This window comes from Trachurus japonicus, chromosome 1 (genome assembly GCF_045865225.1).
Source record: "Trachurus japonicus isolate A0001 chromosome 1, Traja_1.0".
Classification (NCBI taxonomy): domain Eukaryota; kingdom Metazoa; phylum Chordata; class Actinopteri; order Carangiformes; family Carangidae; genus Trachurus; species Trachurus japonicus.
Genome location: NC_140907.1, coordinates 4293314 through 4320250, shown reverse-complemented (window position 1 = coordinate 4320250; position 26937 = coordinate 4293314). Strand labels below are relative to the sequence as shown.

The 26937-nt window shown below is 41.8% G+C and overlaps 1 protein-coding gene across 1 annotated transcript; it reads right to left on the bottom strand.

Moving 5' to 3' along the window:
- Window positions 1–313: 313 nt before the first annotated feature.
- nomo (nodal modulator) lies at window positions 314–25256 on the bottom strand. The gene is made up of 31 exons (XM_085792555.1): window positions 25043–25256; window positions 24261–24350; window positions 24126–24171; window positions 23479–23579; window positions 22301–22407; window positions 22137–22209; window positions 20877–21029; window positions 20467–20604; window positions 18892–18981; window positions 18677–18782; window positions 18409–18559; window positions 16885–17062; window positions 15811–15952; window positions 15491–15622; window positions 14636–14772; window positions 13583–13670; window positions 13320–13383; window positions 13131–13226; window positions 12777–12998; window positions 11434–11516; window positions 11023–11182; window positions 8656–8782; window positions 7792–7905; window positions 7516–7643; window positions 6201–6342; window positions 5965–6048; window positions 3156–3266; window positions 2950–3051; window positions 2700–2819; window positions 2434–2526; window positions 314–2148 (listed from the first exon to the last, which is right to left on the bottom strand). The coding sequence occupies exons 1-31, from the start codon at window positions 25196–25198 to the stop codon at window positions 2017–2019; spliced, it is 3666 nt and encodes a 1221-aa protein (XP_085648681.1). The 5' UTR covers window positions 25199–25256; the 3' UTR covers window positions 314–2016.
- Between the last annotated feature and the right edge of the window lie 1681 nt (window positions 25257–26937).

Sequence of the window (26937 nt, the reverse complement as noted above, 5' to 3'; positions counted from 1 at the left end):
ACAGACAGCTCTGCTCTTAGAGCATTTAACCCTTCTTAGCCAATCATCAGCTCACCCTGGGCTGGCCGTGCTCCTATTGTCCACCAACACATTTCACACCCTGCGCTGCTTGGGTGAAGAGAAGGAATAATGAGTCTGGTTTTCTTGGTGGGTGGGGGGAGAACTCCATAATTTTTGATCCATGACTTAAATGGCACAATACAACTTTTATTCTTTCACACATATAAGGATGAAATATGCTATCATTATGAAAATATTAATTTCTAGCATTACACTGCCCCCTAGAGACAATACCACAAAACAATTGAGTTCATTTTTCCTCCAGTCAAACTTTATTCATTATCTCAAAAAGAAAAAAGAAAAAAAATTAACAGATTCTGGCCAAATGACAAATGACAACTTCACCCCACCTCCCTCTCCCACCCCTACCAAACTAATCAACGCCCCCTAAATGTGGACTAATTGGAAATATCTTTCAACTCAGTAAATAGTGGCCTTTTCATCTTTCAGTGAAAGTCAGCCACAACTCAGTAGATGAAATGAATACAGAAAAATAATTGGGGTCCATAGTTTTCACAGTGCATTAGACAGCTGTGCGGTAAGACAATGAGCTTCAACACTGCCTTATCTTTTTAAGTTTAACTCGAGGTCGTGACAGACTTTTTGTAGATATCTCACTCATTCTCACCTCTGTGGACAGAAGTCTTCTGAAATTTGATGTTGCTCTTAAAATAAGTTGTTACACACTTCATGGGACAAAAACACAACCACACTTCTGAAAAACATTCACATCTGATTAGACACGTTAATAAATTAATCAACTGTTAGTTATCCCCTGTAGCTCCCTTCCTACCCCTCTTACCCCCCACCCCCCCATCAAAAAAAAGAAAAAAAAAAAAAGAAAAGAAATCTCCTCACACAGGATTCAAACTGAAATTTCCAGCATCTCGCCCACCATCACTTTCCTGAGCTATAGAGGCATCAGGTCAATCTTGCATCACACTTTAACAGCTTATAAAATACCATCAGGAGTGAAGAGAGTCCATTACAGTAACTCATGGGTGTTTTACATTTAAGTGACAACGGTATGAAGCAGCTATTAGCTTGTCAACGACATCTTTGGCTGTCTTTCAGTCATAGTTACTGGAAGCCCCTGGTTGTGATGGCATTATGGTGATCAATGCAGTTTCATGATTTTAAAATGCATGGTTTAAATTGATTTAAACGGGTTCAAATAAGGGTCAAAAAGAGTTTGACATTGTGAAATGATGTGTAAAAAACATCCAGGTAATTGTTACTTGCCTTTTGTTTTATTTCAGCACATTTTAACATTCTTAACTTCTCAATTTTTGTGTTTTTTTGGGGGTCCAATTGGTTTACAAGGGTCAAAAACATATGACGTATTTTAGACCCTTACTAGAGTCCATACAAATCAATCTAAACCATCCAACTTAAAAATCATCGAGTTCATACTATTTTCAAACTCAAGCTACAATCTGGTGAAAATCACCCTTGTGTAATGTCCAAATTGACCCAAAGCTGGCAGGCAAGACACTTAGTTATCCACAGTGCCTGATAAGTTCTAAAATGTGAGGATTGATATCAGGAGCATTCAAGTGCTTTCAAAACAAACAAGATTTTAGATGACCTAGATAAATTACAAAGGTATAAAAATGGCTCATATTCTATCACAAATATTGACAATATTTTTTAGACATCGAGTGTTCTGGGAAAAAAAAAAAAAATTCTGAAAAACAGACAAAACAACCTGTTAAATATCAGCAGTCCAGTGAATCTGAATGGCTGATGAGGTGGTGGTAACGCGAGTTGAGTGGTTCTTCTTAAGCTTCACTTGGGGGCAAGTCACATCTCAGCAAACTAAACAGTTTACCAGCTCCCATCATTAGTCCCGGTTACTGAGGAAATGAAACCCAGTGCTGGCCGGGGCTGTGGGTTGTGGGAGCCGGTGTGCCGTTTAGCGCGCAAAGGTGTGGGTCTGAGGTGAGCGGCGGCTGCTCATGTACGTCTGGCTTTCTGTCTCTTGGCCTGACGTTTGGCTTCATCCAGCGCGGCGCTGTCCCCGCTGGCTTGGGCCATGCTCCTCACCCCCTGGACACGGTTCACCAGCTGTAACAGCAGGGGGATCACCTGCACAACGGGGTCGAGCAGGAGGTATTAAACAAAGGCTTTCAGGATTAACGCTGTTTCACTTGGAACAATGTTGTGATTAACTTGTGTGACAGAATAAATGCAATAAGAACTGATTATAAAACATTAAAACTGTAAGAAGTGGGGCATTCTTCTTGATGTCATTCCAAATTTTAGGATTTGCCATGGTGAGGCCGAAGTCCAGTGAGCTTTATGGCGACTGAATTGATTCAGAAATTGAGTGCATAAGCTCTTTGAACCTATTGTGTGAAGCAGCTTATTTACCTTCTCGTGGTTGTAGGCTGCTAACAGGAGCAGCAGAGTGAGGGGCAGGGCGATGTAGGAGCCTTGGGCAACGTCCTGATCAGGCACTTTACGCTGCAGTACACACATGCACAATGTGAGACAAGACAGTTTCAAGAGAAACGGCCTGATCAATACTGTTCTGAATTAAAATAACATAATTCCTGTTGTTCTTTGCAGTCAGAAGGGAACATATTCAATCTATCAAACAGAAGAAACGGTTTTGAAGGGAATGGTATGTTTCTTACAGTGGGGTTGAAGGTGAGTGTGACGTGCTTGTGGTAGCCGTTGGAGGTGAAGGAGACCTGGGGCAGAGTGAAGTCATACTGGGACCGGGACAGTGTGGAGTACAGCATCAGAACGTAGGTCTGGAGAAGACAGAGAGATGACTGTTATCAGCATGTCCTGGGTCATGGTTGTGTGGGCATGTAATTAAAGCATAAAGACATTAAAAACTAACAACTGAAAAGCTGTTTTACAAGTAGGACAATAGCATACCTCTCCATCTCTGTCCAGAGGAGGGAAGTGGAAGAAGAGGGACTGTCCCAGAGAGACGCTGTTGATCGGATTGTCCAGGTTGTCGCTCTTATACAGCTTCACCTGGACAGACCATAAAGAGGGTAGACAGCTGCCGTGAGGTCACTGCAGGGGGGGGATTCAGAGATCTATAAAATGAAGGGTTAACATGAGACGAGCAGTCCTACCGATAGCGTGGGGAGATGTTCGGGGGACGTGATGACGTTTCCGCTGAGGTCAAACTGATTAATCTGTCTGAAGGCGATGATGTTGATCCCATCAATGTCAGTGCTGCCAACCTGAGAGTGAGCACACCGGTTACTGTACAGTTCCAACCTTGAACTACTGAAGGAAATACCAACTTTGTAAAAGACTTGTACAAGTCACACGGTGCGATAATAACAGAGAATTAAGTGGTATTAAGGCATTTCCAGTCTTGGCAGAGAGATTAGGGGCCTGCACTCTTCAGGCACGCTAAAATTATGAACCAAGAGGTTTAAACTGGCAATGGGATTATCGCTGCTTTTGTTCTGCGTATAGAAAAGGACCCATGTGATAAGGCTGCTGATAAGTCATAATCACAGAGTTCCCACAGTCATTTCAACAATTCAATTACAAAAGTTTTGCATACCTTCCCATCTAGTTTTCATGAGTTACTGTAGCGCAAAATCATAAAGGACCAGGACAATGAAAATATGTTAACGTTTGAAAGGGGTGTTTGATTTTTTTAACCTTGGAAACAACTTCTTCTATTTATGAGTCATCTTTTAAAGGGATAGTTCACCCAAAATTCAAATTTCACTCATTATCTACTCACCCTCATGTCGACTAAGGGCTGGGAGAAGTTTCAGAGTCCTCCGTGCCTTCTCTGAGTTACAGCGGGGCTCCGTGCAGCACTGCATGTCCATATGATGGTAGAGAACGGAGCTCACTTTTCTTCGTCCAAAAAGACACCCCAAAAAACATCCAAACACCTCCATAGTGCTCGTCTGTAATGTCCCTCTTGTATTGAAGCCCCGACATGAGAAATTGTTCCGAAAAAAATTAAATAAGTCTATGTCTTAATGTTGTTTGTAGCGGAAGCTCCCAGTGTTGCTCTACTGGAATCTTGTGTGATTTGCGGAGTCGTGAACTGGGTGTCAATACAAATCGCGCGAGATTTGGACAGACACAGGCAAAGCAGTGAACTGAGACACTGGGAGCTTCCGCTACAAACAAGCTTAAAAAATAGACTTATTTAATTTCTTTCGGAACAATTTCTCATGTTGGGGCTTCAATACAAGAGGGACATTACAGACGAGCAGTGTGGAGGTATTTGGATGTTTTTTGGTGTGTCTTTTTGGACGAAGAAAAGTGAGCTCCATTCGCAACCGTCATATGGACATGCAGTGCTGCACTGAGCCCCCCTGTAACTCAGAGAAGGCACAGAGGACTCTGAAACTTCTCCCAGCCCTTAGTTGACATGAGGGAAATTTCAATTTTGGATGAACTATCCCTTTAAATGTTCAGAAAAAATCCAGTCACATCCAGTTAAAAAAATCTAGGGCTGACCTCCAAAAGTCGACGATTCGACGATTCGATTCGGAGGGGTCTGATTCGACTATGAACCTCGTAGTCGAATCTAACCCCTACCATTCTGACTATATGGGGGTGCCCACGGCTGCTGAGCATAAATTGCCTACATAGAATGTCTTTTTTCGTTATAAAAAGACTATTTTGATACAAAATCTGCCTACTTTCTGTTAATAAAGAGTTCAAAATTATGTGTGCGTTTAAACGGTAGTCTTAGCTTCTTACTACGTATTAATAAATCACCCACTGCAGTTGCACAATTAAATGAGCGGAGGTTTTTTTTTTTTTTTTCAAATGAGCGGAGGTGAGCAGTAGGACCGTCAAAGTCACTGCAGAACACTCACTGAGTGGCAAAAAGACGAGGGGCAGAGCCGCCAAAGTTTAAAATCAAGGAAGTCTGACAGTCTAACTTTGTCAGCATTTATCATGCATGACCTGACAGAACAGCAAAACATTGAGGATACATCTGACTTTGACCGAGTTACATTCAAGAAGCTGCTTTCAGTCACGGAAAATAAATTAACTCCAGCGGTGATTTTTTTTTCGATGGATCAGCTGTGTTTACCGTTTCAAGTGTTAATAGTTCTGATGGTTAGACAAATGAATTATTCCCTAACACATCCTAAAGTTTGACATGTCAGAGTTTTTCAGAAGAGGAACTTGTTTTTTTTCCGACTTCCGAGTTGTCATGAACGCACCATCAGTGTCGGGAGTCACAGCTGTAATCTGGTCCCTCTGCAGCCTGTCTGTCTCTCTGCCGGTGCCGCGGTCACACTGTGTGTGTTACAGGATTGATTAACGTAATGTACGGATTGTCGAGTCCTTCTGACCTCCGTTTGTTTTGATACTACATGTTTTACCCGGTTTCTCTGTGTCCACGACCACCGCTATCCTTCACCACGTTGAGGGATGAGGGATGACTCACAGTCCGAGCAAAAGGAGCGTTGTCCAGGGTAACGTAACATAAACGCATACCCTGGCTCACAATGGCTACTAAAAATCATCCAAAGTGTGGAAAATAAATAAAGGTATTTGTTTTACGCCTACCATATTTTTGGGGTGTTTTAGCTCTTTTGTTTGAAACGGAAAAAGTCGCAAATTTGCTGCTATCTAAAGAAAAAAAAAAAAGGTTCGACGATCAGTCGACTATGGCAAAATCTGACGAATCAGATTCGACTATGAAAATCCTTAGTCGAAAACAGCCCTAAAAAAATCTTCCCATGACGATCACATGATTTTATCAAAAGCTCATTGGCAGCTGACATTTTCTTCTCCATGAGAACCGAACACTGTTAGAAATGCAGTTAAAGTGTCTCCTATAGTTTATCTTACACGTAATGCATCGTATGTGCATAACTATTAACAAATATACATATCGTAAACATATATAACAAACATATCGCCTGTATTAATTGGGTTGCTTACCTCTATAGCTCTGTGTTGTGGGAGAGCCCTCTCTATGTGGTCGTTACCTTCGGCACGTAGCTGAATCAGATACTTGCAACCCGGCTGCAAGGAAACATTCAGTTAATTAAGTCGTTTAGGAGTCACGTAGTAAACCATTTTAGAAATTCAATATGCTCGCTGTGTATAATTATTCATGCAGTGCCAAACGCATCTTATTCAAGGTGTTTTGCCGGAGCAGCTCTGAGCATTCTCACCAGCAGACCCCTGAGTCTGAAGCGGCCCTCCTCATCAGTGATGGTGTCCTCGCTGTAGAGGCTGCACTCGCCCTGACCCACCGCCTCCACGGCGACGTCCCGTTCTGCGTCTCCGCTCAGAGACTGCACCGCTCCATAGCAGCTGAGGACGAGGGCACAAGACCGTGACATCGATAAGACACACATGGAAGGGACAATTCTGGATTCAACAAAACGGCGTTTATATACAACAGTTGCTGGGCAAAAGTCTCAGGCACTTTAGATGTCTGGATTCTTTGCCATCATGGAACATCATCAGGGAGGCATCTGATCGGCCTGCAGCACCACAACACTGACACACAGCCACAGTCAAAAAGGCACTATCTTCAGAGACAAAGAGAACAAGGAGGCCGGCAACAGATGGTCTGGCGCCCACAAAGCCCTGATCTGAACATCATGGAGTCGGTCTGGGAACACATGAAGAGACTGGAGACTCTGTGGCAGCATGAATCCACGCAGCCATGGCAAGTTGTCAGAGACGCTTTGAACAGACTGCCAAGTTCCTGGCAAAACTGTGCACAGGTGGACTGAGAAGAACTGCTGCGGTTTTTAAAGCAAAGAGTGATCTCACCTGATAGTGTTTGGTGTTAAAGGGATAGTTCAACATTTTGGCAAATTGACCTATTGCCATAATCCCTATAGTTTAAGGAGTAGGTTTGTTACCTTTCATTGTCGATGCAAGCTATTCTTAGAATCCAACAACTCCAAAACGCTCTGGTGGACAAGTTGTGACCTACACATTCACCACGCTATGAGATAATAACAGAACGTTGCCAGACAGAGTTGTTTAAGAGGTAAATGCAGAGACTGCCCCCGACAGGAACGAGCATCAGCAGGTTTTGCATGAATTTACCTTGAAAACAACTCTGTCTGGTAATGTTCTGTTATTATCTCATAGCGTGGTGAATGTGCAGGTCACAACTTGTCCACCAGAGCGTTTTGGAGTTGTTGGATTGTGTATTTGATGAGTTTGATGAGGGAAACCAAGAAATCCCATTAGTCTCCGTAGCGTAGCTCTGAGCAGCTCACGGCTCTGCTCCGCCGTTCTAAAACTAGCTTGCACCGACAATTAAAGGTAACAAACCTACTGCTATGACTATAGGGATTATGGCAATGGGCCAATTTGCAAAAATATTGAACTATCCCTTTAACTGCACTTGATGGATCTCTACTGTTTATGGTATTAGCGTATTTACTTTTAGTGCCCGACTCTTTTGTGCAGTATGTACATTACAGTAACTTTGAGACAGACATGTTCACACTCGTACTTCTGTACCTGTATGCAGTCTTGATGCCGGTTATATCGATGCTGAGGTTTTGACCTTCCTCCACTGTGATCATCTGAGATGCGGGTTCAAAGCGGAACTCCTTCATCATGGGCTTAAAGTAATACTGACCGGGACTCTGAAGAGACGAAAGTAGTGATTGTGTCCGACGGAGAGAAGAAAATATAAACATTAACCAGAGTATAACAGAGATCAAAGCATCCCTACAATCAGCTAAGGTAAAATAGTGAAAGAGTGAATGACTGAATGAATTGCTGGATCCGTACCAGGTTATTAAAGGTGAGCAGGCCGGTGTCCTGGGTCAAAAGATTGGAACGAAACTGTCCTCCGCTCAGAGACAGAAGGACACCTGACAGGGGCTGCCCATCCTCTGATCTGATCTATTGAGTGAAGGGAAAGAGAGGAAGAGAACCGGTTATAGAGCTCAGGGTTTGATAACCGTCAGTGACTGAACTATGAGGTGAGCAATTAAACGCTTCCAATCTTTAAAAAGAAAAGTAGCCTAAATCTACTGCAATGAAAACAAACTAGCACTGACAATTCTTGAAAATCATCAAATCAATCAGTCATGGCTCGAACGGTTGGGAGGCAGATTGTGAAATAGTGGGTATAATCAGGCTGACAGGTGAGTTTAGTCCCTGTAATGTTCCATAACTGAGAGAGTTTTACAAAGGAAGGATAAACAAGGACACTAAACTCTTTTTGAGTGCTGTACAGAAGATTTCAAAGCAATTCATCTGACAGTCTGTGTGGAAAGCAACAATGATCCTTTGTGCCAGTATCGCACGGTCGCTGTAGATAATTGCAGACCCTTTTTAAAAAATAAAAAAAAAGGTAGCACAAAGGCGAGACACTGACAGGGCACAGCAAAGCAGAAAACTGATTCAACTATCATCAGTGACATTTTCCTTTTAATTATGTTTTATGAAAACATAACGTAGGAACCAACGAGAGCTTTTCATCATGTCACCCCATAAACCACATAATCAGTGAGCGTAGCCGATGAGAACAAAGAGCTTTTAATTGTCACATACTCTGGGTGGAAAGTGTCGCTGATGGTAAAGTGTCCGCTGATTACTGGGATGTAACATGTATTCAGGTTTTTGGGGAATGGGGGTGGCAACTTGTACCTTGAAGGTGACACCGGCCAGAGCGAACGCCTTGAAGTCTCCCTGGGTTCCCTCCACTGACGTCAGGACGAAACCTTCTTTACTGGCGCTGATGTCGTACTGCCGGTCGCTGTGAAGGGGGCCCACACTGGAGGACGAGAGGGGGGAGACATTTACAAAATGATACCAAATGCAACATGTCCTTACAGAACAAAAACAGAATTCAAAGCATTGTCAAGATCTGCACTAAGATCATAGGTACCAACCTGGACAACATCTCTGACCTGTATAAGACGAGAGCCCTGGCAAAGGCCCAGAAAATTCTGGCTGACATGTCCTACTTGAATATGTATTCATAAGATTGACATAACACTGTAATAACCATGACATAACAGCTGTCATAAACATCAATGAATACTTATGACAGCTGTCGTTAAGTGTCATTCGGTAAGTTATGTCACTTTAAATGCAAAGCTGACATTGTTTGAGATGTTTTTGTTCTGACAACTTGACATAAAGACAATGTAAACTGTCATAGCAGACCTAATTGCCAAACTTTAAAAATGATGTCAAGTTCTCATAACAAGGACATCTCAAATAATGTCAACTTTGCATGAAAAGTGACATAACTTACCGAATGACACTTAACCACAGCTGTCATAAGTATTCATTGATGTTTATGACAGCTGTTATGTCATGGTTATGACAGTGTTATGACAATCTTATGAATACCTATTCAAGCAAAGTGTTACCAATTCCTTTATCCCTGCAGCGATAGCCTAGCCTGATGCATCAGCCGCTTATTTCATTACATTTCAAAAAGCGTCTGAACACCAGCCATAGGGATTCGTTTGCTTCCGGGAGGCGGTTGCTTACATTTGCTTCAACTAATCGCTGCTGCTTGGTGGTCACGTGTGCTATACACCAGTTAAGCTCATAGGTTAATCTTGAGCGCTTGAGTTCAACGTCATCGCCTTCACTTACCCGTCTGTTCGCTGATTGGTCCGTCCGCTCTGGCGGACGGAGCAAACCGAAACGCATTGCTAGTGTCCTGACTACATTGTTGAGGCAAATGAAATTTGCCGGAACCAGTAGGCGGCGCTAGCCTGGCTAGCGATAGCCCTCACGAATTCTTCTTCTTAAACGTACCCACTGTTGTTTATTTTTATTCTATTTTATTCTTTTTCTGTATGTGCGTTGGGTGTCGTGTATGTGTTGACGACTGCCACACAGATAATTGCCCCTTTGGGGATAATAAAGACTGTTTGAACTTATATAATTATGACAGATATCAGCTCCATCCAACAACCTGTTTTCTAGCATGTGATGGGAAACTACTGTAGAATCATTTTGAATCTACACAAACTGTCAAAAATGTATCACAGGTCCTATCATTATAGATTTCTTTTTCAGATTCAGATACTTTATTCATGTCCTGTGTCCTGTGTGTGCATGTGTGGTTGTGTGAGTGGGTGCACATGTGTGAGTTTAAGTGTGTATGTGGTGAAGATGGCATATATGATTGTTTACTTGCACTTGCACTCTTCAATTGATTTTCATATAACTGTTTTTTTTACTGTAACTATGTATACCTGTTGTAAAGCACATCCAGTCTGCCTTGTGCATGAAATGCGCTTTATAAATAAAGCTGAATTGAAGTGAATTACACCTTTAAAATACGCAGAATTAGCTATTAGCTGTCTCTGTGTATGCGTGGATGTGCTCATCATCTCAATCACTGAATTAATTTGACAAAAATGTCAAAACGTATCCTTTTCAAAGTATACTGTAGGTTACACTAAATCTAAATTGATACCTAATCGTGTCTCTAGAAACTGCTCATCTTCAAGTAGAACAACATCTGTGACCACTAGAGAAGATCAAGTGAACAAGCTTTAATAAAATCAAATCCAAAACTGTCAATATGATTTGCATTCCACAGACAGCACTGAAGCAGTGCTTCATGTATTAAATCTCTCAGCCTTGTCACTCGTGTGTGGCTCCTGACCGTGTTTACCATGAGGTCAGTGGCTCTTTCTGGCACCAGTGGTGATTTAATTATCCATTTGGTTGACCACCTCTAACAGAGCCGTCTAAAAACCAATTTCAACTATCTGGGCCTGACCAGCAACCTCTATTAGAGCCGGAGTTTTAAGAAGAGCCCACCCGCTGCTGATGCTGCTGCTTCTACACTCCTTAATGCATTTATGGATCTGCCAGTTAGTCTATAATCACCTGCTAAGCACATACATTTATAGTGAATCTCAAAGCTATCAATTACCATCACCATTATCTATGGTAAGCACTGTGGAATATCCTTCCTTCACCTTCATTCGCTTCATTTCTTTTCTTTTTTTATCTCTGATTTAAACAACCAGGTTCTGGTACCTGTATGCTCCCATCTCATTAGTGGCCACAGTGATGAGCGGTGCAGCAGCTCCTTTTTCGCTGATGGAGATCTCTACGCCCTGGAGCTCCGGTGACACCTTGCCCTCCAGGAAGAGACCTGCACGTCCTGTGATGTCCACCAGCCGACCTGGACAGGACTCTGTTTGCATGGAGAGGATCATTACTTCTCAGGGAGCTTGATACAGATTTATTATGTTTTTTCTGTGTCTATTTTATGGTTTGTGTTGATGTTTCTCTTTGTGTTTATCTATGCAACCAATAACAATCAGATATATCAAGCACAAGGCAACACATCATTAAAGACTTCAAAAGCATCTATAACAAAAACAAGCGCAAAAATAGACAGATGAGATGAATGTGTTAGACTGAGATGAGTGTGAAGGATTTTACCTCCAGTGATGGTGGCTTCTACTTCAGGTGGGTAGAACAGCAGCTCCTTGGAGGATGGAGTTACTGTGATCTTCTCTCCAGCCCTGTACAGTCATGCACAGTAAATATCAACTCACTGCATCATTCCCTGGTATCAAGACTGAGTCAGATTCTCATACTTGGTGTGTAATTATCACCATGCCAAACTGCAGATAAATAAAAACATGATTACCCAGAAACAAAGTTTAGAGGATTAAACTGAAAGCCACGTTGTCGGGGTTGTTAACATTATCTGTGAGAACTTAAAATAAGAAAATGTGCTTTCAAAGCAGCTAATCCCACTTTGCAATATTCAAAGACATGGAGCACTGTTATCTGGAAGAGGCCCGTTCTACAGTCTGAACTCAAGTCTTGCAATTTTGACTTTGTTGTGTCTTAAAGGAGAATTCCGGTCATTTTTGACCCCCAAGTCGTTGTCCTGATGGTCACCCAGTGTTGGGGGGAGCAAAAAACGCCACTAAAATTAATGCAGGCAAACCAGAGTTACCATGGCTACCCGGCGCTAGGGATAGCAACAACGCTAACCTATGGGGGCAATTCTTTCAACCACAACAAACACTCAGAAAACAATCAAATATCTCTGGTACATGACTGGAATCCTTAGAGACACCACTGAACTCATATAGTGTACAGTATAAACAGTATAAACTTTGTGTTTTTGCATGTAGTCACTCACCTCAGATAGCCGAGCTCTGAAACATCCTGGAAAGACATTACTATCCGATCACAGAGCGCCTGCTCTCCCCGCCACAGAAACAAACACTTTTTCCTTGTTGTGATGATTTCTTTACAAAATTAAATGGTGGAGCAGTGCAGTGGAAATGTCCAAAATATCTCAGACCGTTTATTTTTGTAAAGAAATCATCACAACAAGGAAAAAGTGTTTGTTTCTGTGGCGGGGAGAGCAGGCGCTCTGCGATTGGATAGTAATGTCTTTCCAGGATGTTTCAGAGTTCGGCTATCTGAGGTGAGTGATTACATGCAAAAACACAAAGTTTATATTGTTTATACTGTACACTATATGAGTTCAGTGGTGTCTCTAAGGATTCCAGTCATGTACCATAGATATTTGATTGTTTTTTGAGTGTTTGTTGTGGTTGAAATAATTGCCCCCATAGGTTAGTGTTGTCGCTATCCCTAGCGCCATCTAGCCATGGTGTAACTCTGGTTTGCCTGCATCAATTTTAGTGGGGTTTTTTGCTCCCCCCAACACTGGGTGACCATCAGGACAATGATTTAGGGGTCAAAAATGACCGGAATTCCCCTTTAAAGCAAAGGTGATAAACTCAACCACGGTGACTGACCTGGCCCAGTAGGAGAACTCGTAGTGGAACGGGCCTGTCAGCTCATCGGCCTTCTCTTGGATGGGAGGACTGTCGTCCCTGGCGCCGCCGTCTTCTTCAGCGGCGCGACGCTCCCGTTCCTGGCGGCGCAGCTCGATCTCCTGCAGCTGCTGCTCCTGACGCAGCTCCTCTTGGCTCCGCAGGGGGCCCAGCACCAGCGCCGGCTCGCTCTCGATGGACGATCTGAGAGGAAGAGAAGAGAAGAGAGAGGGTTGAAAGAAAAACAAACAGACAAACATTTAAGGTGGTCATTTTAAACCGACGCTCGACAGCAGAAGTTGAAATAACAATCCCAGCCTGGAGTCTGACTCTTACTTGATGGTCACTGTGACGTCCAGAATCTTGTCCGTGGTGATGAGCCCGGTCATGTGATGCCGTACTGCGGTGAGCGTCAGGATACTGGGAGCTGAGCTGTTAGACACAGGTCACCACTTTATTGAACCGTTTACAGAGAGAACACTTTTTAACCCAGAAAACAAATGGGCACGTTGTCCGATTACTTACGTGTCGTAGGTGTAGAAGTCCTGTTCAAACTGATGGCAGGAGCGAGGGGTGACTTTGTAAACACCTGGACAAGCCGTTTGTAGTTGATTAATTACTTTGCTCCAGTTTTATATTTAGCCAAGTCTGACACAGACCTTTCTGGCTCAAAAACACTGCACTCTAACTATACACAAGGGAACAGTTGGTACACTGATATTTTCCTTTTCACGATATGCTAATTCACACATGTTTAGCTAATGAGGGGTCAGTAGAATGAACCTCACCGGGCTTGGAGAGGCAGAAGCGGTTGACTCCCTTCGAGAGGTTGTACATGCCCACATTCTCAGGTTTGCTGCCATCTTGGAAGAATTCCTGAGAAGACACAGAAGCTGTGTTAGAAATCATCCACTCATTCACTCACCCCCTATCCCGTACATCGTGTATATAATATAGTGCACTACATCATGTACACGATGTAGGGAACGACGGGAGGAGAATTCAGACACTACATGGTAATTTTCTGAACGTGGTTGTGTCAGCTGATGCGCCAGGTGTTGCTGTGACGGAAGCAGACGCGCCGAGAATCATGTAAACAAACCGGACACATAAAAATAAAATAAGAAAAACCGGACACTTGCGGGAACATTTGAGGATGAGATTCTGCGTGGTTGTGTTTCTCGGATAATAAACTGTTGAAATATCGGAAGTTTGGTTTGGTCAACTACTGTTGTGTGTGTCCCGACCGTGAGCCGCAACAGCTCGCATGTGAACTGTGGCTATTAGCTTAGCTCGTAAGATCGTACAGTTTCTGTATTAGATTGATTTAATGCTGCCTGTTATTGTTGGGATGCTGCTGCCCAACTCCTGCTCCTCAGGCAAACGGAGCGAAGGCAAATACATCCGAGGCGTTTACTGGTAAATAACCTAAAGAAATCGTAGCTAACATGCTAATTAGCTTGCTCTTCTTCTGTGGCAAAACACGACCGCATTGCATTGTGGGATACGGGAGTAGAAAGTAGCAGAGACGTTCTAAGTAGTGTACATCCAAGCGATGTACACTACTTTCTACTCCTGTATCACTTAATTTTGCGGTGCATTGTGGTTGTTTTGTCGTCCACTACATAGTGGATGAATCATGAATGAATCATGGAGAATTCGAACAACACAATGTTACAAAATGGCAAACACACTATATAGTGCACTACATCCATGACAGGGGGCGATTACAACACAGCTAGAGTGAGAGAGTGAATAATGCTGGAGGACGTGTCGTCACCTGTAACGACACACACACACACACCAGGTGCTGCTTATGTAGTGAGTTGGTAATGACTAACCAAAGTGATGGCATGGGAGAGGGAGCAGCGCAGGATGTAGCCAATCTGTCTGAACTCCACCCCCAAGACGTCCGAGTCCAGAACCTCCACCTCCACGGACTTGTGTTTCCAGCACCACTCCTCATGAGAAACACTCACTGTGGAGAAGAAAAAAACAAAAAACAAACACTGAATACACTTGAATTAAAAGCAGTGGAAAGTGTTAATATTTGCTGAGAAAGACTTAATCTGCCACCCCGGTCCAGAAAGACAGAACCCTCAGATGCCAGGATCACTTCAAGTTGAGTCGTTCCACTTAAGGATCTTATAATAATCTCATCCTAAACAAACGCTTAAGAAAAAGTAAACGTCTTAAACTGACTCTGGCCTGGCGACACAACAAGCTGAGTAAACACACCCCGAGAGATGCTGTGCGCACATGGCTTGCAGACACACAAGCAGACTGTGTGTATCGAGCAGTGAGGGGGAGATAGATGCAGCACCAGAAGGTACAGACACAGCAGCTGAATAATGTGCACTTCCAAAAAAAGAAAGAAAGCTGTTGCTAAACACCAGTTATGATGGAAGGACTGTAATTACTAATTGATTTCCCCTACAATCGCTAAGAGAATAATTACTGTGATTCCTCGATGAATGGTGAAGTGCAGGTAGGATGGAGGGATCTGTTTCTTTCATGTCCTCCAGTCAAAACCAGAATGCTGACTATGCATTCAGGCTCCACATAAGTTTCATTCTACATCTGGCAGGAAAAATGCTTACAGGGCTACTTCCCCGGTTCGTAATTGCTCTGATCAACCTGGACTGTTGCTGTGTCATTACAAAGGATGAAGAGGATTATCAGCAGCGAGTCCTGACCTTTGTATTTCCCAGGCAACACGTTGTCAAAGGAGAAACTGAGGATGTCGTTGCCGCCGGACAGAGCCACCGTCCTCCTCTCTCCCTGCCGACTCACTGGCTGCAGAGTCACTGAGAGGTCGTCGCAGGATGCTAGAGGTCAACCAGAAGACGTTAGGTCAGCTTGTGTGAAACATAAAAACACACATCTCAATATTCTTTGGGGCTGAAAGCTGAGACATGTCCTGCTTCTTATTCCCACATTTCCTTTTTTTATGTTCTTGATATTTAGAACATTTTCATTTAAAGACAGGACAAGCCATATATAACCGAGCGCTTACCGAGGCAGTGGACCTTTCCGGAGACAGAAGCCATAAATTGTGTGAAAAGGAGGTCTGTGAGGGGCCGGTCCACCAGGGAGACCTCCAGGGCCTGAGGCTGCAGAGCCAGGCCTGCTTTCACCTCCGCCTCAGGGAGAGACACCTGGACACAAGGAATTAAGGTACAATAATTAAAATACAGAAACCCAGAGACTGCTGCTATACAATATGCACACTGAAATCAGTACAACTGAAAACTGACTAGTATAACAGTAATACATTACTATGGCTCATTTCTGAATATAAATCTAGTTAAGGACATATCTATGATGTACGCTGTTGGACTTGGTCACTTGTAGGTCTAGGTCCAGAATACATGAATGACATGTTAGTAGAGTATAAACCCAGTAGAGCTCTGAGATCTACTGACTCAGGTCAGATAGTGGAGCACAAACCAGACATGGTGAAGCAGCTTTTTGCTGTTATGCTGCACACAACTGGAACAAACTACCAGCAGAACTGAGATCAGCCCCAACTGTAAGCACTTTTAAATCCAGGTTAAAAACATTTCTCTTTTCACGTGCTTATAGCTGAGCTCCTTTTAAGAACTTTAAACTGTATCTATTTTCTTTTATTTGCTCTTGCTTTTAACTCTGTTTTTAATGTTTGTTTTTATTCTGTTTTATGCTTCTCTTTATAAAAAAAAAAGTTTTGTCTTTATGTAAAGCACACTGAGTTGCCTTGGTATGAAATGCGCTATATAAATAAAGATGCCTTGCCTTGCCTTGTAGTATTATGGTTTAAATAGAATAATACTGGAAATCAGAGCACTGACAGATGAAGATTTTCCATTTATTCAGTGACTGAAAACGCAAGCTAATCTGATACTGACTAAGTATTCCAGTTCACTGAGTATTTTTTGGGATGAAAACCGTTTTTCATTGACTGGTTTAGACAAGCTGTACAATTTTGGAGAAATAACACAGTAGGTGTTCTGTTTTAGGGTGGAATGTTGCTCAGTTGCTGTAACTAATTCACAAACCAGTGCAGATAAAGCCATTGAATATACTGAAGTACTGTACTGTCAAGTCTTACTTGGACACTGTAGTCTCCAGGTTTGGCCTGGAAGCAGAAGGCTCCCTGGGGGTCGGAGTCCACGGTCCTGCCGGAGGTCTTGTCTTGGCCCTGGTGTGTCAGGGCGACCTTGTAGCGACCCTGCTGCTTCATGCCCTCAGGCAGCTGGCTGATGGAGATCTGACCGCACACACTGAATCTGGAGTGAGACCAACAACAGGACATAAGGCTTTTGAGCGGCATTTTAGTAAAAAAAAAATCTAAACATGTACAATCAAAAATTTATAATTTGACATCTTGTATGATGCAGGGTTTCCGCTACATGCATTTTTTTCCTGGCGGCCCACCACGACTAAATTATTGCCGCTACCTCTTCAGTATTGGGGCAGACGCACAATAATAATTACTTTGCACTAGGGCTGGGACGATACAGTATGCTTGTCTCCCGATTCGATTCTTCTACGATTTTTTGGATGGCGATTCGATTTAAATTGCGATTCTACGATATTGCCGATTCTCTCGATTTTTAGTCTGCATTTTTAACATTTATTTGCACACAAATACTGTAGGAGCCTATAAATGAACATACTCCATTATAAAGTGAACTTGAACCCTTTTCAAAACCTGTACTCTCTGTATGTAAAAAAGGCTAACAAACGCACATTGCGCAATATTAAAAAAAATTTTAAAAATTGATTTTTGAAAAAAAGAATCAATTTAAAAATCATCAAAAAAAGATATTGCGATATTTATGTGAATCAATTTTTTCTTCCAGCCCTACTTTGCACCCTTTTCCACTACACAGTTACAGCTCTCTATATCAGCTCTCATATCGCAACGGCTATGGCCGCTTCTTCTCGCTCTCTTTTTTCTCTCCTCTCATCAGCTCCAAACTCACTCGTCTGCAGTACGCCTCGATTATGGACCACAGCATTGCTTTCCACACAGCAGTCAATTAACTTGTGTAAAAGAGTAAGAAATGTCTCAGTACAGCTTAGTGGTCGCTGTTGCTGGTGTGTTTTTCAAAAGGATAGTTCAACATTTCGGCAAATTGGCTCATTGCCATAATTGTCGGTGCAAGCTATTTTTAGAACAGCGGAGCAGAGCCGTGAGCTGCTCAGAGCTACGCTACAGAGGCTAATGGGGTTTCTTGGTTTCTCTCATCAAACTCATCCAATACACAATCCCACGCTATGAGATAATAACGGAATATTACAAGATGGAGTTGTTTTCGAGGCAAATGCAGAGACTGCTTGCCGAAAAACTGCCCCCAACGGGAACGCGCATCAGCAGTTTTGCATGAATTTCCCTCTAAAACAACTCTGTCTGGTAACGTTCTGTTATTATCTCATAGCGTGGTGAATGTGCGGGTCACAACTTGTCCACCAGAGCGTTTTGGAGTTGTTAGATTCTAAAAATAGCTTGCACCGACAATTAAAGGTAACAAACCTACTCCTTAAACTATAGGGATTATGGCAATAGGTCAAATCTTAGCAGAAACACTGGATATGCAGCTAAAGCAGTGAGTGAACAGGCTGGACGTACCCTGCTGTGATGATGTCAGGAAGTTGAGGCGTGTTGGGGGCAATCTTCACTGTGACTGGCTCAAAGAACATGAGCTCCTTGTTGACACGGATGGTGTAGGTGCCGGCTGTCATGTTCTCCAGCCGGAAAGAACCATCCTCCTTGCTGACAACTGGGGGGGGGGGGGTGCAGCGGAAAGCAAAGATATGTGAATGTGTGTTCACAAAGAACAGTTTTTTTCATTTGTTGTCTTTGATGCTATGCAGAAAGCATCTTCCGGCATGTTTACCTTTGATCTGGTTGTTGAGGGACACGGCGGCGTCGGGCACACCCTCCCCACCGACGCTGTTGAGAACTCGGCCCGTCACGGAGAAACCCATGACTCGGAAGATGGGCTACACGTGGAGCAACAGAAAACAGCGCAGCGTGTCAAAGTGATGTAGCACGCCTACGATGAAATGTTAGAACATAAACTGATAATGGAGATGCAATCTAACTCTTTACCTCTAGCTTCAAACTGTTGTGTTCAACCTTGAAATTCATCCGTGACGGAGCGACATCAAAAGTGATCCTCTCTCCTCTGTAGAAAGGCACCTGAAGTGGAGAGTTTCACACACACAGAGAATTAGTGGGACAGTGAGTGGGGGAGAGAGAAAGAGACTTCCAGGATGTGAACGGACGTTTTACTGCAATGTTTTCTGTGTTTGGACATCTTAAAGTGTGTAGCTGAAGATGTGAGTAATAAATGCTCCAGAGCTGTTACAGGTGCTAATGTGCTGATTTACATGAGATGGAATCATTACCCATTGTTGAGTAACATTACTGTTGCTGTTTTGTGGATGTATGCACAGCTATAAATTATATGTTGCTTGTTCATGTCTGGTTGTGTTATGCCACTGTGAATGTTTAATCTGACCACTGTGAAAGACAAAAAAAGTCCTGTAGTCTAGTCTGATCCTGGCATAACATTCTTGCTGTGTCCTGGCCAGGAGACTGGCCACCAATCATTGTCCATGACCCTGTGCGAGTTCATAGGTCATCTTCGGGAGGTGTTGCAGAAATGCAAAACATTCTAACATGCTAGACTTTCTGACGTGGCGTTGTGAATCTTCCTAGTTGCAAAATTGCTTGCAAATTATGTTACTACACGGACCGACACTGGAAATGTGTCAGCCACAATTAATTAATCGTAAAGATCCATAAATACTGTTACTTTTTTTTAAAAAAAATGATGTTGGAACCACATTGCCAGATGTGCGCCAAAATAAAGGTAAATGCACAGATACTGGTCCATTTATCTAATGTCATTGAATTGGTAGGAATGTAGATGTTAGCGTGTCATTTTTAATTAAAAAAGCAAAACAAAACAAAACAAAAAAGATTAAAATAAACGTAAACATTTGGTATAAATGACAATTTATGACCTGAATATTTCAAACACTTCCCCTGGAGGATTAATAATTGGTCCTATATTAATAGATACTGGAAATGTTTTGTGTAAACAATGAGTAATGTAATTATATTTTGACTATATTTGATCATTTTACACATTCCTAGTGTTGTGAAATTAATTAATCATGATAATCGTAGTACTGTGATTATTTCTCTGACAATAATCGTACCAAGAAAATGTATAATCGCCACAACAGAATCATAGTTCATAAGTTCTGGCAATAAGGTATAAGCACTGTAGAGATGAACTCCAGCCGTGTGATTGGGTATTCAAGAATAAGATACAACTTCATATTGCACTTATCATGCACTGGGAACTGTATCGTGCTTATTCTAGTCAGATATCTTTAGCTGAATTGTTTGGATACACCTACAGTTGTTTATTTCCAGCAACATCCATTCAGGGTGTTTGATGTTCAGTTGTTATCTCCTAATGTACTAGTCTTTAGTGATAGTATCACATCTGTGTGCAGCCAGCCTACCAGATGCATTCTGCTGTTGTGTTCACAAAACAATGCAGTAATCATGCAAAAAGGCCTAAATATGTGCAACGAACAGGAAATAACATGTGCTATGATGCAGCACACATTTATCTCATTGATAACACAAAGACGTAATTACGCTTACCACAGTGTACTCTCCACTGGCCAGAGAGGGGAAGATAAAGGTGCCATCTTCCCTGGACAGAGCGCTGCACAGGTAGACCAGGGAGCTGTCCCCAGAATCCGCCCCCTCCACTGGGGATGTGTTACACCCACTCACATCCTTCAGTTCACAAACAACACACACAAAGATAAAAGGTAAATAAAAGAAAAAAAATGAAAAGAGAATTCAATATAAAATCAAACAATTAAAAGTTCTGTTTTGTTATTCCTTGACTTTACTTTCCAAAAAATTGCAGCGTTTGTCTTGTAAAACACAAAAATTGTACGGTACTAGAGAAATCCCATAAGTGGTACAATGTCTAGATTAGACAAGAAAAACGGTCATTTGATCCTATTTGACTCGTCACGGTTCCTGAGACGATGCTGGTTTACCTCTCTCTTGACTGTGGCCGAGTACAGTAGGAAGGTGACCTCCTTCATGGGCTCTCCATCACTGCGGACCTCCCCCGAGACGTCGTAGCCTCCCACCACCAGATGGTCGGCGGCCGGAGCGTTGGCGTTGGACACGTGCACCGAGGTGGTACTCTGTCGGAGAGAGGACGGCAAAGGTCGCCACTTAAGTTACAGCGGGGGTCGGAATAATGGCCGTGTCAGGAGCGGCGTGATTACCGCTGGAGATCATTAGCTGGAAACCTGCTAACCTGACAGGGAACTTTATCAGCTGAGCGAGGAGGTGAATAATGAAGTGATGCCGAATTAAAAACACCTCCGAGTTTGTGCTGTCTTCTCTGCAGCACTGACAGGGAACCGTGAAACCGTGGTAACCAGGAGTGTGTTATTACACACTACGGGGGTGCAAATTCTGTCTCACAGGTGCAATCTTATTATATATCACTTGAAATCATTAGTTACCGGTACATACTTGCGGAGCGGTCCCACCACCGTTCTAAAAGCCTTTTGATTTATAGAGTGGGTCTTAATGCATCTTTCCCAGTCATCACAGCAGGGAACACACGGGTTACATCAGTGGATAAAAATCTTAATTTTCTCTTAACCTTTTGAAACACACCATCTCACGGCCTCGACAAATTATTCATCTGCTCCCGATCCCTTTATCATCAAACAGCTATTGACACAGAAGCAGTTCAGCCTGGTGACGATAGCTCCCAGGGGTTTTCACACAGAAACAGGTGTGGTTATCTGTAGGAATATCTACTGTTCTGACTTCGTAGAGTACATTTAAAGAGTGACCACACTCTGTGTATAACTGTAATCAAAAACTGTAATCAATTTACACAGTTAAGTAATCTTTTTATTTTGAGTGCAGGTTTGTGTGTGTGTCTGGTTAGGGAGCTAAATTATGGGCAATTTATTATCTATTATTAATAAATAATATTTTCCACAAGATGTTAATAACAAAAATACCTAGAGAACCAGTTCTAATTTTGTCCATGAAGGAGTTACCAAAGCCTGAAATTAAATATTGTAATTAGTGAATGATTACACTCCAGATTAACACTTCACAGCCCTACTGCTGTAATTTGCAGGAAATGACTAAACTGACAGGAAACCACAGGCATCATGGAGCGCCCTGTGACCTAATGGTTATATTACATAACTTAAACATCCTCAGGTCAAGTGAAAAGTTGCCAAATTGTGGGGAGTCATACCTAATGTGAAATAAATACCAACCTGTTCAAGGGTCCAAGAGGGATGAGCAGCTGTGATGTCATAATTCCCGGGGAGTACTTTGAAGAAGGTGTACCTGTGTTGACAAATGGAAAGGTCTTAAACACATGCATTTATAACAGGGACATCTGTATACTGCACTGAACAGAAAGGTGCAAGCCACTTACTTTCCTCCAGACTGAGTGATGACACTCTGGAGTTTCTCTTCAGTCCCCACTCGGGTCAGTTTGACCTCTACTCCTGCCGGACCCAGCAGATGGCCTTTACTCAGAACCTGAAGCAGACACAGCACATTAAGAGGAAACTCATCAGACAAAGGTAAGAGATGATTTGTGACATGAGCCATTGGAAGATTGTGGAATCTTAAAACACAAAAAACTCATGTATGTATAAGATACTGAAGCTCTCTTTGTTAGACTCAAGCACTTTTCCATCATGCATGGTTGATTGATTGACTGATTGATTGATTGATATCTTTATATCGATCATGTAAACGACAATGTAAAAAAATAAAATAAATAAGATAAAATAATAATATAATAAGGAAATAAGTGAACAGCAAAAATGTACCGGTATACACAAAAAAGTAACATCTCATAAGCAACACAGTTTACATGAGCGAAAAGGAGTAGGAAGAAGTATAAACTTATCTAATCCTACCCCTATAATTTTAACTATATGTTCTAATTAAAATCATAGCACAAAGACATACATTTATTATTTCATTCCTCCATTACACTATGTACCATTTCCTGCCACATTTTAATCCAAATAGTAAGCAAGCAAACACCTTGTGTGAATTATTCAATGTACCTCTGGAGAATCATTTCTTTATGTCTCTTTTTAAACATGATTACACTTTAAATGTTTTTGATTTCAGTACTCATATTATTCCACAGTTTTACTCCACAAATGGTGGTACAGAAACTTTTCATTGTTGTGCGAGCTCTGCCAACCTTTAGATTTGATTTCTCTTAAATCATAACCTTGCTCTCTTTCATGAAACATTCTCTGAATATTTCTTGGTAGCAGATAGTTCCTTGCTTTATATAATACTTGGGCTGTTTTATGCTCCACCAAATCAAACAATTTTAGAGTTTTAGATTCCCAAAATAAGTCATTGGTGTGTGCCACATAAACCCTGTGAATAATTCTCATTGCTCTTTTTTGCAGTATGAAAAGTGGCTGAAGTGCAGTTTTGTATGTGTTTCCCCATGTCTCTGTACTCTAAATAAGTATGGTAACTATGTATTAACATTTAACTGTCCTTTGTAAGGTCACATTTTGATGGTCTTTAAACAAAGGTAACTCCATTATGAAGGAGGAAATTCTGAAGCCTTCTCACCGTTCCTGAGACTGAAAAGCCAGTGAAAACAAAGTTGATGTCTTCCTCTTTGGTGCAGATGTCACTGACTCCATCCACATGGAGGTCGACGCTGGTGGGCTCTGGTGACAGTTAAAAATGAGAAAAAATATATAAACAATACAAAAATCCAAGATTTTATATTCATCATTAAACAATACGTGAATATCACTTTAGACAGTGCCTACGACCGAATCACACCCGTGCTCACAACAGCACTCCCTCTCGTGTGATATTGCTTAATTAAACAATACGTGAATATCACTTTAGACAGGGAATTTAAGTTATGTTTTCACCTTTGTTGTTTGCTAATTGTCAGCAGGATTAGACAATAAGTAGAGAGCCCATTTGCATCAATCTTGGTGATTGTCGAGGGCATAGTCAAAGTAAGGACCCAGTATATCTTGGCCCCAGTCGAGGAGTTTTTTTTTTTTTTTTAATCATTTTCCTTGACAATGGTTTTTGATGTAAAATATCTGACATATTTATGGTGTTGAGATCTATGACTCTGCACAACCTGGATACGGATCTAGATTATTATCTGCTGGCCTTGGCGGAAGTATGTGCTCTGCTGAGTGCCATTCTAGTTAATAGTTTGTGAATGGTGAGGAGACAGCCGAGAGTCTTACCAAAGCTCCACCCAAGAGGAGGCTCGATCTTCAAAACAAAGTCTCCCTGTATAAACAATAAATAACATTAATTAAAATCATCAACAAAAAAAAACGGACTTGATAAACAGTGGAATTCATGTTTCCCATACATACCTTGTCATAGAGCGGGATCATGAAGTAGCCATTGATTGGAGCACAATCAGTTTGATACTTCAAGGAACCTTGTTTGGTGTACAGTTTGATCTGTGCATGAAAGGGGAAGCAGACTGAGTAAGTATATTACACAGTAGTAATAGTTACTTTACATGGAATCTTCTACCTCAGTTACTTGTGCAATGACAATAAAGATATTCTGATGAACTGCTTTTAGACCTGTCAGTCTTCTTGAATAGTGAGTAACATGGGCTCACAGGTTGAGTCTCTTGTATCAGCTACCATCAACTAACAGTAACTAACTAGCAGACCAGTCTATATGGGCTTTAGTTCATTTCACTAATGAACCAAATGGCTAATCCCACAGATCCTGTCAATGAGCAGGGATTAGGACTGGTGACCAGCACGTAACGTGGCCACCATCAACACTGACACGTCTCACATGGAGCAGTTAGCCTACGTATAATGTGTAACATAAACGTTACTAACGTAATTCAACATTTGGGTTTTAAACCGTTTGAAACCGTGACTGTTTCTAGTGGAAATTCAAATTAGCTAAACAGCAGACAGCTAAAACGATGTCTAATTACATTAACTACTCATATGTCTGTTTGTTACAGCAGCCGAGAGTTCACTCTGTGTTATATACACAGTGTTTATGGTCGTTTCATTCAAACTGTCATTCATATAAACCTCCAGTCTCCGCCTAACAACCTTTAGCTTACTACGATGAACCAGCTAACTGTGAGCTAGCAGCTAGCCGGGGACGTTTGCACTCTCACCTCGATCAGAGAGTAGTTGATCTCAACGTCGGACTTCACAAACCCGCCGCATGCCACCACTATATCATCAGAGGACACGGTCAACAACTGAGAATATATTATACAGAAGAAAAAGCAGAGGGAGCCCATGTCAGCCCGGATTGTTACTCTAAACATTTTGGCTGAGTGAGTGAGCAGAGCCACCGCACGTTGCTCCTCCGGTTCCGCACCAGCTGAGCTGCTGTCACTGACCGAGCAAAGAGCCGGACTGACGCAGCGCCCCCTGCCGGCCCGGAGGAGCCGCAGGGCAGCGACACTGATCATCATGAGGAGAGAGAAATACAAAACATCAGTGATGGACAGAGGCGTTGCAACAGGGCAGGAAGCCCAGGCAATTGCCTAGAGTCCTGAGCTGGAAGGGGGCCCCCAGGGACAGCTGACATTGGTCCATATCAGTGACAACCTGATGTTGTCACTGGCTGTGTACTATAGTCAACCAAGTATCATAATGAACCACCTAGGGACAGCAGAAAACATTGCCGTTTCTAATTATTCTGGCTGGATCTGAAAAAACAACAAGCAAGCAAATGATTATGTACATTCACTGAGCAATTTTAATGAAAATAAAATATATATTTCTCGCTAGAAATGTAATCAAATGGCATTTTTATGCAGAAACTATTGAGTTTTCCACTAAAAATGATATAAATATTTGCTATGTTTTTTGTTCTCACGGCCGGAAACTTGAGAGTAACGTGACTTGGACACAAAACAATACGAGAAAAAAAAACAGTCAGAAAAAATGTAACCGTCATACGATTTGAGACGTTATGGTAAACCCTCTATGTTTTTGCACTTTGGACCAATGTAGCCAAGGTACGTTTTATATGAGACTGAGTTGGCATAGTATGCAGAATTGAATCATTAATAGTTTGGGATTTTTGGATTCATTAACAGTTAATGTTTGTGGTCCCGGTTGGGGCTAGGGGCCCTCCAAGTTACCTCTTGCCTGGGGCCTCCAAAGTGTCTAGAAACGCCCCTGGTGATGGATATACTATACTAGTAACAAGTAATCAAAAAAGTTACTGTTTTCCCTGTTATAACGCCTTTACCGACACTGACAATAAAATGCCCCATTACTCGCCTGCAACTACGGAGTAGTAAAAAAAGGCTTTTATCTGGAACTAACCAACTCACTCAGTATTCCTCTGCGAATACGTGAGTTGGTTGTGTTAGGGGTGAGTCTCACATTCCCATATTTCTCATATTTGAGCATTTTATTTTAAAAAAAGCAATGGTTACTCTTTCTGGTAATTAGTTACTTTTATAATGTAGTAATTCAGTTCCTAACCAAGTTACTTTTTTGGGGAAAGTAACTAACTAATTGTTTTTTAAAGGTAACGTGATTATGATTATGAACGCTGATTATTTCACAAATCTTTATTTTTCATATTATTTTTCATGTAAAAAGTTACATATTAAAATGAGCTACTTAAAACGTACCCAACACAAAAACATATTCACCCAAAATACATCTAAAACAGTATTTATGTTACTAGCATGCCCACCATCCAAAGGTTATTTTAGAGTTACAAAATCTGTGTCACAGTACTATAAAGAGAGCATGGTTAGAGTTAATGCTAGAAGGACAATGATTCTATGCAATATCACACAACCTCAGAGCAAAAATAAATGAGATTATTATTATGTCAGATTCAAAAACTCACACAATATACAAGGAATGTATAGTATTGACTGTAAACACAAGAGTGGTACGAGTAAGAAAACACATTGTTAATACTTTTTAAAGTGCATACATTTCAGACAGTTTTGTTTTTTTTTCAAACTCCAGTGGTTAAAGTAATGCAAAGGACAAGACAAGAGAAATAACTTACAGTAGAAAAACACCACACAAA